Raw genomic sequence first — 17,131 nt, 5'->3', positions numbered from 1 at the left:
TGAGCCACCTGTGCCATGCATGGAAACTCATCTGTGTCCCAAATGGCACCCTATTCCCTACATAGTGCAAAACGATTGACAAGAGCCCTGGGCTCTTGGTCAAAAGTAGTGCACTACATAGGGAATAGGGTGCCACTTGGGGGCGCAGACTTATTCATCATATGCCAGGCTATTCCAGAAGAGCGTTCTTCTCAGATACGCATTTCAACAGATGTGACACATACCATGCTTCAATGTATTATGCAGTGCCCCCTAATCTGATTTTGATGAGAAAGCCAATAATGATGCGCTTAGTAAACAGCCCTGCACACAGTTTCTAGCAGACAGCTGTGGCTGAGAAGGAAACAGAGTTGGTCGCTGTGGGTGAAATATAGTGTTGGACTGGGACCCAGAGATACCTTTGAAAATGCTGAGCCTAATGTACAGGAAGGAGATCACACATCTCTCTAGAGCCCGTATACAGAACTGATGTACCATACAGTTGGCACAATAGTCACTTGTGATACAATGGAGTTATTCGGCACAAAAATACATCTCAACGTACAATGGTTGTGTAAAACTGTTATATCGCAAAAATATCAGCTGTATCAAAACCATTGTGTCAAATCGTCAGTTGTACATTCTGAGTGTCTATGGGGTCTCTGAGTAGAATACTATGTAGATATCCTCCTGGTGGCAAAATGATAGACGCAACGTTGCCAGGATGGATACTGATGTTCCTCTCTTTTCCGAAGTGAATGAGATATATAATATTGATACCCCCTGCCCTGCACTCAGGGGTACAGCTCTGTGGTCAGAATGATAACATCATGAGCACATCATCAGTACAGGGGAAACGGTCTCGAATAAAGTTGCTTTCATTCTCCTGTGAATGACACCATTCTCTGTGATCCTGCAAACGACATTGAACAGAGAGTCCTTGGGGAAACAAAAGCAAGGAGACTTCTTGATAATTGGTTACCTTGGTGAGGTTTTTCATGGCTCAGCCACATCTCTCATGTCAGTGGCTCTTTTCATAAGTGTACTGGCTGTGGCCAAGGTAGAGAGTCACATAGCATCAAACCAAATGACACTTTAACATCAAATGACCTCTCAGGAGTGTCACTATGATTCACTACTCTGCTCGGAGGTGACCACAGCAGACCGTGGGGAGGTACTTCAGCTGGCTCCTGGCCCTCAGAACCAAGGCACATGCTATGGTGCATTGGACGAAAACGTGTAGGAATCCTAAATCCCTCAGAAACCGCTCATTAATCAACACAGTTGTAGTTCGTCTTAATGCCGTTAGAATGGGAAGTAATAATTCCACTAAGGGCAGCCAGCTAGGCATGACCCATCTCTCTTCTGCTACCTGTGGCTTAAGTCTCACACAAGGCTGCCTATTAAAGCCACCGCACAATTATAAATGACATTTTCAGTTTGTGACATTTAATATCTCACACAATGGAACACACCAAATTAAAAAGTCATTGCCCTTGATGAATATTCAACGTTATGATGTTTTTGCTATGTGTAAATGCCCCCCATTCGCTAGGGTGGCTAGGTTCTCATTACAAGGTGTCAGCACAGTGGCTTGAATATACCGGATAATTATCTTCTCTCGAGTTTTTGGATGCATTTCAAATGATCAGTCGCACCCGACCCTTTGTCCTTGCGCGCCTACAGTATATCTATTCAACAAACAAATGACTTCTGCCTTTCTGCTCCTCTGCTCTTTGTCGCGCTGGATGGACAATGTTATGCAGAACAGATCATGATAATGTATGTAAAACACCCCACTGGGACCACGGCATAAATTATGATATTTATAAAAAGAGGGTCACTTTCAAAGTGCGCTTTCTCAGGAGTTTATTGAGAACCACCTGTTCTGATGTTCTCTGGCATCATTCGCACCTGAGGGGATGGAAAAGGGGGGGAAAAAACAATTGAGGCACGTTTATATCATCAACCCCCTTGAGGGGTTTACTCCAGCGTCCGCCCTAAAAGGCAGGTCTGTTGCAGCATCACCTTTCCAGCTGCCTGGAGATTTAATTAGCAGCAATACCAAGAGCAGCACGTCACTGCTGCGCTCATCTCTCTTTTCATCTCCCAGGCTTCAGATAGTGACATAATTGACAATGCTGTATACGTCCAAAATGGCACCCCGTTCACTCTATGGTGCACTACTTTTAACCAGGGCCAACAGGGAAATTAGGTTTATATTTGGAACTCAGACCCTGTGACCAAACACAACAAAGAATCTCATTAAGCATGCAGAGAGCAGAGGGCATCAGAGGGAGACTAGAACTGTAAGTGGGAGTCAAACAGTCTGGCTGGCAATGGGACAGTCAGTGGCAAAGCTAGAGGCACTTCTGAGGGAACTGTACGGTAGGGGTACAGATTGTGGTAACTAAGTATGTGGCCTGGATCCAAACTAAATTGTAAGAAAGGCCATTCTATGAAGGCTTTCTCCTGGTTCTATAGCAGGAGGCAGTTTGATGCACCAGTACAACCCCAGGACAGGACGCTAGTCTGCCAAAAGGGGCTTATCAAAACAATCCATTTCCTTAATGCCGAGTGCCAAGCAGAGGCATCGGTGCGGTTTAAAATAATATTTGGTATGACTTGAAACTGAATTGCTCCAGTTGAAAAATGTGGTTTGGATCCAGGCTAGTAACTGTGGTCATTTCATATATCACTTCCTCCTAATCTACAATTATGTAATGCACTATAATACATGTTCAGATTCAGGTATACAGTGTGGATAACATCTAGTGAAAATCTTCACCTGGAGTTTCTTTTGATAGCCTAAACAACAGAATACAAGCTTCATTAACCTGCTGCGTTTGTTTTTATCTGTTATGTTCTCAGTCTAGATCATGGAAATAGAATTTCGCTCAGAATGCATTCTAGCTCGGTCTTCAGGATGAAAACCACTATCTGATTGCTGTATACTGCTGGTGCATTAACCCATCTATAATCATGACACAGCTAGATCCAGATAGGATTCATGTATGGAAACATCACTAATAATTGCCTTGCCTTCATTTACCTCTACTGTAGTCTCAGGAAAATGACTGGTAAATGGCCTGTGAAATACTCGGTTTACTGTACACACACATATGCTGTATTAGTATTTAGCGAGATATCAAATACCGGATTTAAAATTACACACTAAATCTATTAGCGCGTTGCTTAGCTTTATGAACAAGCGCGACGCCTAGTGACATCATCCTGCATTAAAATTGGATTTAGATGTCTGTGCTGGACACATTTCGTCATTCCACACCGCATCTTTTCATACGGCATCCGCAATCGCAAAAACGGATCCCAAAGCCAACCACTGTTCCGCAAATGTTATTTTAAGCGTATGTGACGCAGCTCATTTTCTAGCCATGGTCCCAGGAATTGTGCGCCCTATAAGCAATATTAAAATGCGCAACAATAACTTACATAGGTTAAATGACCAGATTCTCACGTGGCCCATGATATTAGACCATGGGTATTACTGGGCTATATTAGCCAATATGCTAGATGTAGTTTGAAGAGAGCAGAGTTGGGGAGACACGCACTTCCTTTTGAGCTATTTTTATAGCCTACCTTTTTAGAGGTGGGAAGATTTTAAGACGGAGAAATATAGGTGATCAATATGTATTTATAGGAAACGTGGTAAACTACAGCCTAATCATATTTGGGAAGAACATTTCCTTGAAAATAACTGTCCCGTTCTAGCCTCTGCAATTGAGACCGCACCTGATCTCGCACGTATGGCTACGGAATTTGAAGCAATAATGATGGAAGCGGACACTTGCACTTTCTCTTGAGCTAAATAGTACATATAGGATATAGCCTACCTTTTAGGAGGACGATTTGCAGGCAGACAAATGGGTAATCAATAGTTAATTAAAAGACGCAATAATCGCTCGTAGCTGGCGCTCGCGTTTTCAATGTTGATTGCACTTGGCTCAAGTTGGTTGAGCGCCCTCCACTTTTTTTTCCATTATCAATATATATTTAGACTGTAGTCAACTATAGTGTAATCCAGTGGATGCTGCTGTGGGGATGAGGGTTCATAATAATGTCTGGAACTGAGCTAATGGAATGGCATCAAACACATGGAAACCATATGTTTGGGGTATTTGATACCATTCCACTGATTCTGCTCTAGTCATTACCACGAGCCTGTTCTCCCCAATTAAAGTGTCACCAACCTCCTGTTGTGTAATAATTTTAAAAAGTTACATTCCTTGAAAATAGAACAGCCACAGTCATTCTCTGCCCACGCATAGGCAGCCCACTATGTCAATGTAATACAATAGGTAGAAATAATCTACGGGACAATACAAATGTTTTAATTCCAAAGTAGTCCGACTGCACGTGCTCACCCAGAAGCATCAGAAATGCGGACAGCACCCCAATGATCTCTGTTGGGACCCAACTGAAAGCCAAACAGAGGCCATGACCATGACTACACTTGGCAGACTGAAAAGGTTTTTAATTATTTACAAATGAAAATACACCATTACATCTCCAACATCAATCTCCCTATTTAGGTCATTTACAAATGGACAAAAAGATAGACAATGAATAAAAAGGTTATTCAAGGTAGCCAATTCAAGACCCAATTCAAGGTCATTTGTATTTACAAATGGAGTAGAGATGAGATATGGCAGTAATACCCATCATCCAGGGTTGTGTACATTAGGCTCGTGTTTGACAACGTTTTGTTACGAAACACAAAACCAAATGTTTCTTAGTGGACAAGTTCACACAGCATCTCCTTGTTCCACTCCGTTTCGGACCACTTTCATTTTATACCTACTGAACAGCACCCAGGAGTATCAAGGTTCTCTGGGAGTTCTATCTTCGTGCCGACCGGCTTTCTAACAGCTGGATGACCAGCCGGGTCTTCATCGACGGCAGCTTGTTGCTGTAGTTCTGTTGGAGCACGGTGCTCAGTCTATTGCGCAGGCTCCGCAGGCAGGGCAGGGAGTTGCAGTCAGGCACATTCAGCAGAGTGTGGAAGAACTCTGTCCACAGATCACTGTGGGGATTTCTGGAGAAGAGAGAGAGAGTGAGAGAGAGAGAGAGAGAGAGAGAGAGAGAGAGAGAGAGAGAGAGAGAGAGAGAGAGAGAGAGAGGGAAGGAGAAAGTAGTGTGAATTTGAACTATGCTGGAAATATTTTAGGTCAAAAAGGGGGAGATATTTTCAAAACACAAAACAAAAATATTCAAGCGATTACTCAGAGCAACAAAAAGTAGTGAAACCATAAAATCCATTAGCACTCCTACTCAAGGGTTACCTCCTAAATACTGCATTTGTCTTCCACACACCACCCTCCTGTGTTACTTGCATGTATGTTCCAAAAATCATGCAGTACACCGTTCCCGCTATTCCAAAGTAGTCGGTCTAAAACACAAAGAAACTTAGTTAATATTCTCAGCAGGTCGTATCGGACATCCACCCATATCACTACAGGACACGCACTTGCCACCGACAGACACACTTTACCTGGTAGTTCCATGGTCTCCCACTCCTCATCTCTGTACACTGGAAGCCTGAGGTCATACACTTGGCAGTGAACGAAGTGCCCTCTGGGAACAGAGTCATGTCAATGCTCTGACCCAGGTCAATCAGGGCAAGGCCATGATACAGGTTATCTGGGTCAAAAGACTTGTTCTCCAGGAACCTAAAACACAACAGACAATTAGCACAGTGAAGAGCCACTGGTAAGCCCTGGTAGAGTACTGCATCCACACATTACTAGAAATGACTACAGGGAAAACAAAAACACATCCGAGAGACATAAGCACCAGTAAGAAGCCATCCCTACCTATCTCCCAGCAGGAAGTTGTCTGGTTTGATGTCAGCGTGAACGATGTGGATGCTGTGCAGCTGTTCCACCATGTGCAGCATGCAGACAGTGAAGTAAATCACCAGAGGCTGGGGCATCACCTTGTCAGTCAGGTTTTTGTACAGGTTCACAGCGTTCTGGAGGGGAATAAACATCTAACTCCATTTAGTGCTCCAGTGTAGCATCTTTGGGTGCATCCCAATCTCCTTTCTCCTTTAGTGTAAACTTGTTCATTACTTCCCACATATCTAAAAGCATTGGATAGGTAGAGACATGGGCTACAAGGAGTTTCCATCATATTTTTAATACCAGTCATTTCCTTTCAAATCAGTGAAGGGAAGTGGACACAGATGTAGCCCGGATGTTCAATTGATTGATAAAATATGGTGGGTGATGAAGAGGGGTTACTACCCACCAATAGGGTGCCACAGTTGTGGAGCTCGCCCAATAGCACGCTGCCGTTCTGAAAGAAGTGGGCAGAGTGGATGTTGGTGAAGAGGTGACGCACGCTCGGCTGCAGTCGGGCATTCAGCTGAGTGTTGATGTAAAACTCCCACGGATTGGCTGGTTTCTGCACCTACATGTACAGATCAAGATACACACAAGAATGGACAATCAAGCATTCAATAGGAGTGCATGAATTGTGGGGATACGGTCACTATAAAGCAGTCATGTTATCAGGCTTTACTAATGGCAGCACCAAAACAGTCACCAATCAATTCATGAAAGGTCAGGAGAGTTACCAAGTTTAAATTAATATTCCTACCTTTAAAATCATCTTCTCTGAGGTTGTCAGGTCAGTTGCCTGGTAGACCGTTGCAAAGGCACCCTGTCCGAGGACGTAGTCAACCCGTAAGGAGCCTTCACCTATGTATGACCGTTAAAGTGATTTTTAGATGTACATTTTTTTTTTTAAGAAATAGGGTGATAAAAATAAAAAAAAGTCACAGCCAGTAAACACACAAAGACTTTCTTACCCATCTTGATGGTCATCTTGGGTGCGATGCTGGGGACTTTGCACTGCCAGGTGATGAAGTTTGGCTGGGAGGTGAGTGGTATGGGCAGTTTGGAGAGCAGGGAAGAGATCAGCTCATCATCCCAGGGGTCGGAGAACAGCTCTGACCCTTGGTCTGGGCTCATAGGAATATCCATGCCGTACCTCACCTCTGGAGCTGGACTCACAGGAATATCCATTCTGAACCTTGATGACGGATGGACTGGACTCATGGTAACATCCGAGCCACACTTTGATGGTTCGGGACTCATAGGGATGTCCATGGTCTTCAGAGGGAAGCCATCGGTTCTCTGACCCTGACAGGGACTCATGAAGGCATCCAAGTCGAGTTCAACCCCAACCTCTGGGCTTTTTACCACTAACCAGTCTGGCTTGGGTGCACACTCCGGGCTCATTGGGATATCGAAAGCAGGTGTTGGGGCTTTCTCTGGACTAGTTGAAACATCAAAGTTGGATTTGAAGGCATCAATCTGGCTCTTTGAAAGGGATACCTCTTCCGCAGGTGCACGCTGTGAGAGAGGACAGGCTGGCTTTAAAGACTGCTCTGGGCTCACATAGACATCCCAGTCTGGTTTAGAGGCCTTGGGAGGAGGGCTTTTGGCCCCTGCCCCCTCAGTATGAGCCAGGGGGGCAGTCTGGTCTCTGAAGGACAGTGCGGCCGGGGCATGATGCTGCACCTCAGTCATGGAGCAGGTAGCCAGGCTTCGCTGGGCCAGGGCTAGCCCTTCCCCCACGATAGTGCCCTGCTCAGCAAAGCCCTGCACCCTCATAGAGCACTCAGCGCCAGTCTCAGATATCCCATCAGGTGGGCTCTGCTCTATGATAGGGCTGAGGGAGGGGAAACAAACTCATTATCTCCACCATGGAGGCGTTTGACCCAAACACTTTAATTACACTTCAAAAACATTGACCAACGAGCATTCGAGTGAAAACGTACAGTATACTGCAATTACTGGTAGTCTACAATATCCAGTTACCAGTAAGTACCTGAGTTTAGTGGGCTGTCGCAGGAAAGGGCCCTCTTCTGGACCACTAAAGCCTCTGGGGTGATCATTTTCTAGAGGGAGGAGAAAAATAAAATAAAAAGTCAGCCAAAAAAGGTCAAGTACTTGCTTTAGACCACATTGTTGTTCTGAACAACAGACACCGTTTACCAGGTGAGGGCATTTGATTTCTGAACTGCTTATGGTTGCATCCCAAATGGCACCCTATTCCCTATGTAGTGCATTAATTTTGACCAGAGCCCTATGGTGGCAATTGGGATGCATGCATCCTATGCATGAGCTCAGATAGAGGGCTACCTTGGTCCTGCTCAAAGTTCCAGGAGGAAGGAGCTTTGTTTTGGAAGGGCGTTGAGACCAGGTGGGCCGACAGGGAAAAGTCTCTGGTGCTGTTGGGGCAGGTGGCCAGGGAGTTGTAGCGTGCTCCCCACATAGTGCTTTCATCTGGTATCAATTCCAAAGGAGATTCCTGAGCAAACACGCATACACACGAAACGATAAAGGTTTGCATTGTGTACAGAACTTAATAACATAACTCAACCATATTCTTTCGTTGAGTCCTTGCTAAATGGAAATGAGTATGTCACCATGTAATTTTGCACTTACATCTTGTTTCTCTCTTTTAGACACAGAGATTTCTGCTAGGGCCCTTGGTGGCTTAGCCTTGTTCACCATAGTAGCACTAAATGGAGCAGAAAAAGCACCATAAAGCAGTGTTCATAAATTTACTTTGAGAATTAAAGGAGATACCAAAGAAAATGGGATGCAGGAGAAGAACCGCATGCTTCACCTGCAGTTCTCCTTGTTTTCATTCTCATCCTGAAAAATTGCAAAAGGCACTGCATTGGGGGGCTTGCTGAACAAAGAGGCGCCTCCTTTAAATAACATTTTTTTTTTAGAGGGGAGAAAAAAAGAAATTTAACCACAATGTAAAATCAAAAAGGACAACCTGCCTTATGCATTTCTATTTTATTGTTTTACTGTAAAGTGTTTTGCAATTGTAAATACACTTTTGATTTAACCTATAGACAAACAAAAAGTTGAGAAGTTACAATCGAAGGGGGAATTGAATTACCCATTCTCTGGTAGGCAGCATCAAAGCTCTTCTCAGCCTGAAGCATTGACATGCTGGGGAACTGTTCCTCCTGCATGAGGGTTGGAGCCTGGAACATGTCCATGATCGCATCTGGATGGGAAGGCAAAGAGAGGTGAGATACTAAAAGGACCATATAATTAGGAATTAGAATTCTAGAATGGACATGAACCTTCTTATGGATGGGATGACAAAAGGTCATCCATTTTGGTCAGGGAATTGGTAAACCATGGTTTGCCAGTGCTGTGATAAGATGGTGTAAAATAATGAATTTGAATCATTTATCATCTGCACTGCATGTTTGTTAGCTACTGTAGCTAGCCAGCTAGTTTTACAGGAATAATTCCATAAATTTTTCTAATTAACTGCCAATATGCCAACATTCCGTTCAAACAATATAGTCAATCCACAGCCATTATCCATATACTGGCTGAAATCAGTTGATGATAGGACTTAGACATGTTGTAAATGCAACGACTACTGATATTCTATCATACAATAGCACTCACAGCTTTCCAAGAAAACTAAATCTGAATATTTATGGTCCGTTTCCATATGTTTTAAAGGCTATTTATACAGAAAATGTGTATAAAACCTGTATAAACTATGTATAATTATATGACAATATTTTAGGTTGACAATTCCATTACACAATTTCGATATATAGTGCATTCGGAGAGTATTCAGACTCCTTGAAATTTTCCACATTTTGTGACGTTACAGCCGCATTCTAAAATGTATTAAAAATAGTTATTTCCCCCCTCATCAAGCTACACTACATCAATCCCATAATGACAAAGCAAAAACAGGTTTTTAGAATTGTAATAACATACTGAAATATCACATTTCCATAAGTAATCAGACCCTTTACAGAGTACTTTGTAAAAGCACCTTTGGCAGCGATTACAGCCTCGAGCCTTCTTGGGTACGACGCAACAAGCTTGGCACACCTTCATATGGAGAGATTCTCCCATTCTTCTCTGCAAATCCTGTCACGCTCTGTCAGGTTGGATGGGGAGCGTCGCTGCGAAGCTATTTTCAGATCTCTCCAGACTTCATGTTGGTAGGTGAACCTTCACCCCAGCCTGAACGCTCTGGAGCAGGTTTTCATCAAGAATCTCATCGCAGTGCTAGCTGACACTCTCCCGAGTGGCACAGTGGTCTAAGGCACTGCATCGCAGTGCTAGCTGTGCCACTAGAGATTCTGGGTTAGAGTCCAGGCTCTGTTGCAGCCGGCCGCGACCGGAAGACCCATGGGGCAGTGCACAATTGGCCCAGCATCGTCCTGGTTAGGTGAGGGTTTGGCCGGCAGGGATATCCTTGTCTCATCGCGCACTAGCGACTCCTGTGGCGAGCCGGGCACAGTGCACGCTGACACGGTCACCAAGTGTACGGTGTTTCCTCCGACACATTGGTGCGGCTGGCTTCCAGGTTGGATGGGCATTGTGTCAAGAAGCAGTGCGGCTAGGTTGGGTTTCGGAGGACGCATGGCTCTCGACCTTCGCCTCTCCCGAGTCCGTACGGGAGTTGCAGCGATGAGACAAGACTGTAACTACTACCAATTGGATACCACGAAATTGGGGAGAAAAAAGGGAGAAAAAAGGGGAGAAAAATATATATTTTTTAAAGAATCTCTGCACTTTGCTCCGTTCATCTTTCCCTACATCCTCAGTTATGTCCCAGTCCCTGCTGCTGAAAACCATCCCCACAGCATGTTGCTGCCACCACCATGCTTCACCGTAGGGATGGTGCCAGGTTTCCTCCAGACATGATGCTTTGCATTCAGGCCAAAGTTTCATCAGACCAGAACATCTTGTCTCTCATGGTCAGAGTCCTTTAGGTGCCTTTTGGCATACTCCAAGCAGGCTGTCAATGCCTTTTATGGAGGAGTGGCTTCTGTCTGGCCCCTCTACCATAAAGGCCTGATTGGTGGATTGCTGCAGAGATGGGAGAACATTCCAGAAGAACAACCATCTCCACAGAGGACGTCTGGAGCTCTTTCAGAGTACCCATCGGGTTCTTAGTCACCTCACAGATCAACGCCCTTTTCTCCCAATTGCTCAGTTTTGCCGGGCGACCAGCTCTAGGAAGAGTATTGGTGGTGCCAAACTTCTTTCATTTTAGAATAATGGAGGCCACTGTGTTCTAGGGGACCTTCAATGCTGCAGAATGTTTTTGGTACCCTTCCCCAGATCTGTGCCTCGACAATCCTGTCTTGGAGCTCTACAGACCATTCCTTTGACCTCATTGCTTGGTTTTTCCTCTGACGTGCAAAGTCAACTGTGAGACCTTATATAGACAGGTGTGTGCCTTTCCAAATCACGTCCAATCAATTAAATTTACCACAGGTGGACTCCAACCAAGTTGTAGAAACATCAAGGATGATCAATGGAAACAGGATGCACCTGAGCTCAATTTCAAGTCTCATAACAAAGGGTCTGAGTACTTATGTAAATAAGGTACTTCTGTTTTTAAATTGTAATACATTTGCTAAAATTTCTAAAAACCTCATTATGGGATATTGTGCGTAGATTGATGAGAGGAAGAAATTATTTAATCAATTTTAGAGTAAGGCTGTAACGTAACAAAATGTGGTAAAAGGCAAGAGGTCTAAATACTTTCCAAACGCACTGTATCACATGCCTTACTTTTATTTTCCTGCATAAGTAAAATCAGGATCATCACTGTACTGCCATTCATTCCTCCCTGACCAATATGGCTGCCATTTTCACCCCATTCTGGAACTTTTATTCAGGTTCATGACATAGCCCCTCTAGTAATTTAATAGGATCTCTATGCTAAATCTCCATTGGTTGTACTGCCTTTATCATACACATGTATGGTAATACATTTGAATATCTCCACCAAAAAAGGGATTGAGTGTAGCAGACAGCACAATGGAAGTGATTGATTTGAGCACCAATTTTAAAATCCTGCCTTTGAATTTAAATCACCAATATCTGAACACAACACACTATGACTGATTGACCAATACATGTATGAAGAAATGCCTTCATTTCAGTAAATGAAAAAAGAATTGAGTACCCAACTCACCAAGTGCCTCCCGTGTGTTGACTGTTGGGGATGGGAGAACCCTGGACGGGGTGGCTTGCACCAGTCCCAAAGAGGTGTTAGGAGTGATATGGGACAGGTTCCCAGTCCCTCCCTGTGACACTGACAGAGAGAGTGAGGTTAAACGTTTTAATTCACATATGAAAACTAATGAGGAGAATAAAGGGCTAAGATTATGATATTTTACTTACCATCTAATTTCACCTCTGACTCAGTAGCTTCACTGACAGACACCTCACTGAAAAAACAAAGGGAAACGATTAGCTTAGATGACAAAAGGCTAAATAATTAAAAACAAATTCATTACCTACATCTCTGAGGTGTCTCGCCCTGACAGAGCTAAATAGGCTAGAAACACAATGAAATTTGGGTTGTGAATAATGACACATCTGAAACCAGGACTAATCTAGAGACATGTTGCCTCATTATCACTTACTGGGAATCTCTGCCATTGTGCTGCTGGAAGCTGCTGCTGAGGTAGTTCACTGAGCCACCGAGTTGGGACTGAACATCCTGGAGAGGATCTCCCCCGTGCTGCAAATCAGATTCATAGGCTGCTGGCTGCTGTGGGGCCGATCCAAATGACAATCCAATAGGCTTAGGGTTTTGTCCTGCTTGGGGTTGAACCAGAGAGGCCTGTAGAGAATATGCCTGTGGAGCAACTGCAGATGATTTAGGTGCTTCTGTACATTGACGCAAGTCACCCATTGGTGCTTTTGGCAGGTGAAAGGAGCAGCTATGGGAGGTGTTTTCCTCTTCGACCTGTCCAGATGGGGGAGAGGACATCTGTGAGAGCAGGGTGTCTGTGATGGGAACCCTGAGACGGACGCGCTGAGAGTGGGCCTCAGGTTCCCTCACCGTGCCTTTTCTGGGGTCCTGTCCACTATTCAGTCTCAAGCCTGGAGTGGGTTTGATTCCGAGGTTGTTTGAGAGTGGAGGGTGCCTAAAGGACTGTTGTAGAAACCCAGGATTCAGTCCTGCTGCAGGTGTGCAGGATGCCTGAAAACATAAGTGCATGCCACATTTTAAAAAAGGGTCCCACAAATTCTATAGGAACCACAACAATAGAAACAACTGCAGTTAAGGAGCCATGTGGATTCCTTTTACCTGCACTGGTGGAGCAATGGCTGAGCTTCCCTGGACTGTAGAGCTCACACCGAGGTTACTCTCCAGCTCCTCCAGCAGTTGGTTCATCCTTATCACTTCCTCCTCCTGCTCTCTAGCCAACCTCTGACGTTCCACTGGTAATAAAACACAAACATTGGTCAAAACTGACAGTTGGCAGTGTGGTAGTGAGGCACACACTCAGCTGTTGGTGCATTTGATTTAGATAAAGCGTGTCTGTAAAGGATGTCATGTGGCCAGTTCATATTGATGTCTGACTACACTATAAAATACAGCCTTGCATTTCTACTCTGTTAGAGGAGTGGGCTGCAACAGCGCTGCGTTAGAAAGTCATATGATCCTACCAAACTCTCTCTGCTTCTCCACTTGCTTGCATCTCACAAAGTATCGTCTGGCTCGGACCTCCTCGAAGCAAAGTTCAGACCCTTCGCAGATGAGGTCTTCAGTATGGTACATCGACACTGTTTGCAAGTTTACAGCCAGTCCTTGATTGGGTTTATTTACCACCACATTTTCAGACCGGGAGATTCTGCGGGAGGGTCGTTTCATTAGAGGGAATACAATGAACTTTTCTATAATAAAAAAATATTATATATATATATATTACACAACCTAGAACATTTTGTTATTACATTATAAATACTTACATGCGAACTGTTCTGTCTGCAGGGAATTGGGACAGACCTTCGGGGTCCTGTGGCAGAAACATTTATATTTCTCTGTTGATCACTTTCTATGAACAAACATGAGAAATGATTCTGATCACATCTGAAATGTGGTAACTCACCTTGTACTGTGGGCCAGGCTCTCTGTGGGATTGCAGCTGATTTACCAAGTGAGAAGTCTGAAGAGGATTCCGTACATCTTCTGTTTTCATAAACAAATTCAGGTTAGATTGTGGATACGTTAGTCAAAGAACCAGTCCACAAGGAAGAAAACAGTCTCACCTGATGCCCCTGTCCCACCTCTAGAAGAGCTGGTTTGGAACCTCCTGTGAATACATTTAGATGTATCAACAATAAACAAAACATGGAAAGGTTCAAACTTAATCAGTTTCAGTCAATAGAGTCCTTAATTTTGACATGTAATTCAAATGCAATAATTTGCATTCTAACTAAGTGTTGGAGGTTACCTGTATTGCTGAAGGACAGTGTCAGCTGGCTCAGCTTGGTTCTCCATGGCTCTCTGGTACACGGCGTCAGCCTGTTGAAGCAGGCCCTGCTGCTCAAACTGTTGAGCCCACGCCACATAAAGGACTGCAGCTCTGGTGCCAATACCCTTACTGTATATGTGACTGTACAGTTTGATGGGCTCATCATAATAACTTGCACATTTGATGCAGTAGTTTACGTATCGGATGTCATTGGAGTAGCGCTCCTCTTGGAGAAATCTTTGTACTAGACGATCTAGCACAAGAGACATCCCCTTGGCGTCTTCAGCAGGTAATCTCTTCTCTAGATATTCAATAAATCTGAAATAATGTAAAAGTATGGTAAAGCTAGTTTACACACCAATAAATATTCACACACACAAAAAAAGTTGTTGCTCCCAAACCAGGTGAGATTTGCATTCAAAAATATCCCATCAATGGCAGATGCATAACCCTTAATTGTTTACTTTTGTTGGTGGCCCCCTCTATGAAGATAATAATGGAATAAAACGCATGCACAAGTTACAGTACCTGTCCCATGGATCTAGGGGGTCGTCTCCAGTATAGTTGCGCAAACTTTCCTCAAAGCACCTGTAAAACAAATTAATTTGATTTAAAAACTTAACAGCAGTTTGAACCCCTTTCTCTTATGCTTAACTGTAGCTAGCTAACTTCTAGCATGGATGACAATATGTTTATGTCAATCAAAACAAAGTAACGTTATTACTGCAAGTTGTATCAGCAAAGAAACTCTAGTATCAAATATTGTATTATTCACCAAGTAGGAAAATAGGAAATAGTTACGTAACATTAGTTGGCTAGCTACTGTTAGTTAGCTAGCTGTTAGTTAGCTAGCAAGGAATCAGGATTAACGTTAGCTGGGTGGGGGGAAATAAAAGCAGTTAGCTAGCTATCCAACTTACTGTAAATGTGAACCGACATTCATGGTGTGGACTGAACAGCAGACTGGCGGTTCCCACTCCAAATTCCAACAACACAAATATGAGCAATTACGCGCAAATCTAAGATTAATTCAGTAACTAAATACCAAGTATTGCATTCACGTCGCCAGCAAAGACACTGGTGGCTTATTCTATCTGTGTCGTTAGCATGGCTGGTGTCACAGAGTACTGTGAAACTGCTTTTGCCATTGAGCTATAATAAGAACGGACTGGTAGGGTATTTCAAATTCCGCGCCTAGCTGATACGTCAAAAAACAGCATCATAAATGAATGCATCCAATCAGCGCCTTTGGGGCGAGTAAACGCAATTTTATTGGCTGGGTGAAAAAAAAGCTATTCACCTAGGTGATACTTTCGCTAATGCCTGAATCTGCAATTTTGAATCGTTTGATGAATTCGACTATAAATATGTTACAAAACGTGCAAATGAAAAAGTGCTGTATCTTAATACTGGATAACTTATTTGTATTGCTTTTAATCTTTTTAAATGAATTTCTTATTAACACTTTGTTCTAGCTAGCTATTTGTGTAGGTAGCTATCAAGTAAATGCAATGTTTACTTGATAGCTTGATAACAAAAATATGCTTTTTGGTCTTAATTTAAAGTCAGAGATATGGTTAGCATTGTGGTCAGTGTTGGTGAGTAGTGAACTACATGTAGTTCCACTACTAATTTAAATCCACTTCAATCAGTGTAGATGAATGGGAGGAAGCGGGTTAAAGAAGGATTTTTAATCCTTGAGACAATTGAGACATGGATTGTGTATGTGTGCCATTCAGAGGGTGAATGGGAAAGACTAAATATATATGAACAGGTAATGGTAGTAGGTGCCAGTGTAACGGATGTGAAACGGCTAGCTTAGTTAGCGGTGGTGCGCGTTAAATAGTGTGGCTTCGTAAGAAGCATTTCAAGGTCCTGGAGTGGCCTAGCCAGTCTCCAGATCTCAACCCCATAGAAAATCTTTGGAGGGAGTTGGAAGTCCGTGTTGCCCAGCAACAGTCCCCAAACATCACTGCTCTAGAGGAGATCTGCATGGAGGTATGGGCCAAAATACCAGCAACAGTGTGTGAAAACCTTGTGAAGACTTACAGAAAACATTTGACCTCTGTCATTGCCAACAAAGGGTATATAACAAAGTATAGAGATAAACTTTTGACCGAGAGACTGAAAAACAGCTTCTATCTCAAGGCCATCAGACTGTTAAACAGCCACCACTAACATTGAGTGGCTACTGCCAACACACTGTCAATGACACTGACTCTACTCCAGCCACTTTAATCATGGGAATTGATGGGAAATGATGTAAATATATCACTAGCCACTTTAAACAATGCTACCTTATATAATGTTACTTACCCTACATTATTCATCTCATATGCATACGTAGATACTGTACTCTATATCATCGACTGCATCCTTATGTAATACATGTATCACTAGCCACTTTAACTACGCCACTTGGTTTACATACTCATCTCATATGTATATACTGTACTCGATATCATCTACTGTATCTTGCCTATGCTGCTCTGTACCATCACTCATTCATATATCCTTATGTACATATTCTTTATCCCCTTACACTGTGTATAAGACAGTAGTTTTTTTGGAATTGTTAGTTAGATTACTTGTTCGTTATTACTGCATTGTCGGAACTAGAAGCACAAGCATTTCGCTACACTCGCATTAACATCTGCTAACCATGTGTATGTGACAAATAAAATTTGATTTGATTTGATTTGTTATTGACCAAATACTTATTTTCCGTCATAATTTGCAAATAAACAAATAAAAAATCCTACAATGTGATTTTCTGGATTTTTTTCCCTAATTTTGTCTGTCATAGTTGAAGTGTACCTATGATGAAAATTACAGGCC

The 17,131-nt window shown here is 43.2% G+C and overlaps 1 protein-coding gene across 1 annotated transcript; it reads right to left on the bottom strand.

Annotated features, from left to right (window-relative positions):
• Positions 1-4,459: 4,459 nt before the first annotated feature.
• On the bottom strand, positions 4,460-15,450 carry LOC109866563 (mitotic checkpoint serine/threonine-protein kinase BUB1). Its single transcript, XM_020455287.2, has 23 exons — positions 15,214-15,450; positions 14,822-14,881; positions 14,273-14,611; positions 14,088-14,131; positions 13,928-14,007; positions 13,788-13,834; positions 13,485-13,669; positions 13,123-13,256; positions 12,452-13,014; positions 12,207-12,253; positions 11,998-12,117; positions 8,926-9,036; positions 8,641-8,725; positions 8,457-8,532; positions 8,151-8,319; positions 7,837-7,906; positions 6,812-7,677; positions 6,601-6,701; positions 6,250-6,411; positions 5,814-5,971; positions 5,492-5,669; positions 5,283-5,389; positions 4,460-5,035 (listed from the first exon to the last, which is right to left on the bottom strand). Exons 1-23 carry the CDS (start codon positions 15,234-15,236, stop codon positions 4,840-4,842), a joined length of 3,921 nt encoding a protein of 1,306 aa, XP_020310876.1. The 5' UTR covers positions 15,237-15,450; the 3' UTR covers positions 4,460-4,839.
• Between the last annotated feature and the right edge of the window lie 1,681 nt (positions 15,451-17,131).

The sequence above is a fragment of the Oncorhynchus kisutch genome, linkage group LG21, assembly GCF_002021735.2.
Source record: "Oncorhynchus kisutch isolate 150728-3 linkage group LG21, Okis_V2, whole genome shotgun sequence".
Taxonomy (NCBI): domain Eukaryota; kingdom Metazoa; phylum Chordata; class Actinopteri; order Salmoniformes; family Salmonidae; genus Oncorhynchus; species Oncorhynchus kisutch.
Note: the sequence above shows the minus strand (reverse complement) of the source record. Positions and strands in the feature narration are given on the sequence as shown.

Coding starts and splice junctions, on each gene's coding strand:
- LOC109866563 (XM_020455287.2), bottom strand. CDS start 15,236: ATGAATGTCGGTTCACATTTACA. Junction 14,132..14,272: donor ACTGTCCTTCAGCAATACAG/GTAACCTCCAAC, acceptor ATGTATTCACAG/GAGGTTCCAAACCAGCTCTT. Junction 8,533..8,640: donor GAAAACAAGGAGAACTGCAG/GTGAAGCATGCG, acceptor TGCTCCATTTAG/TGCTACTATGGTGAACAAGG.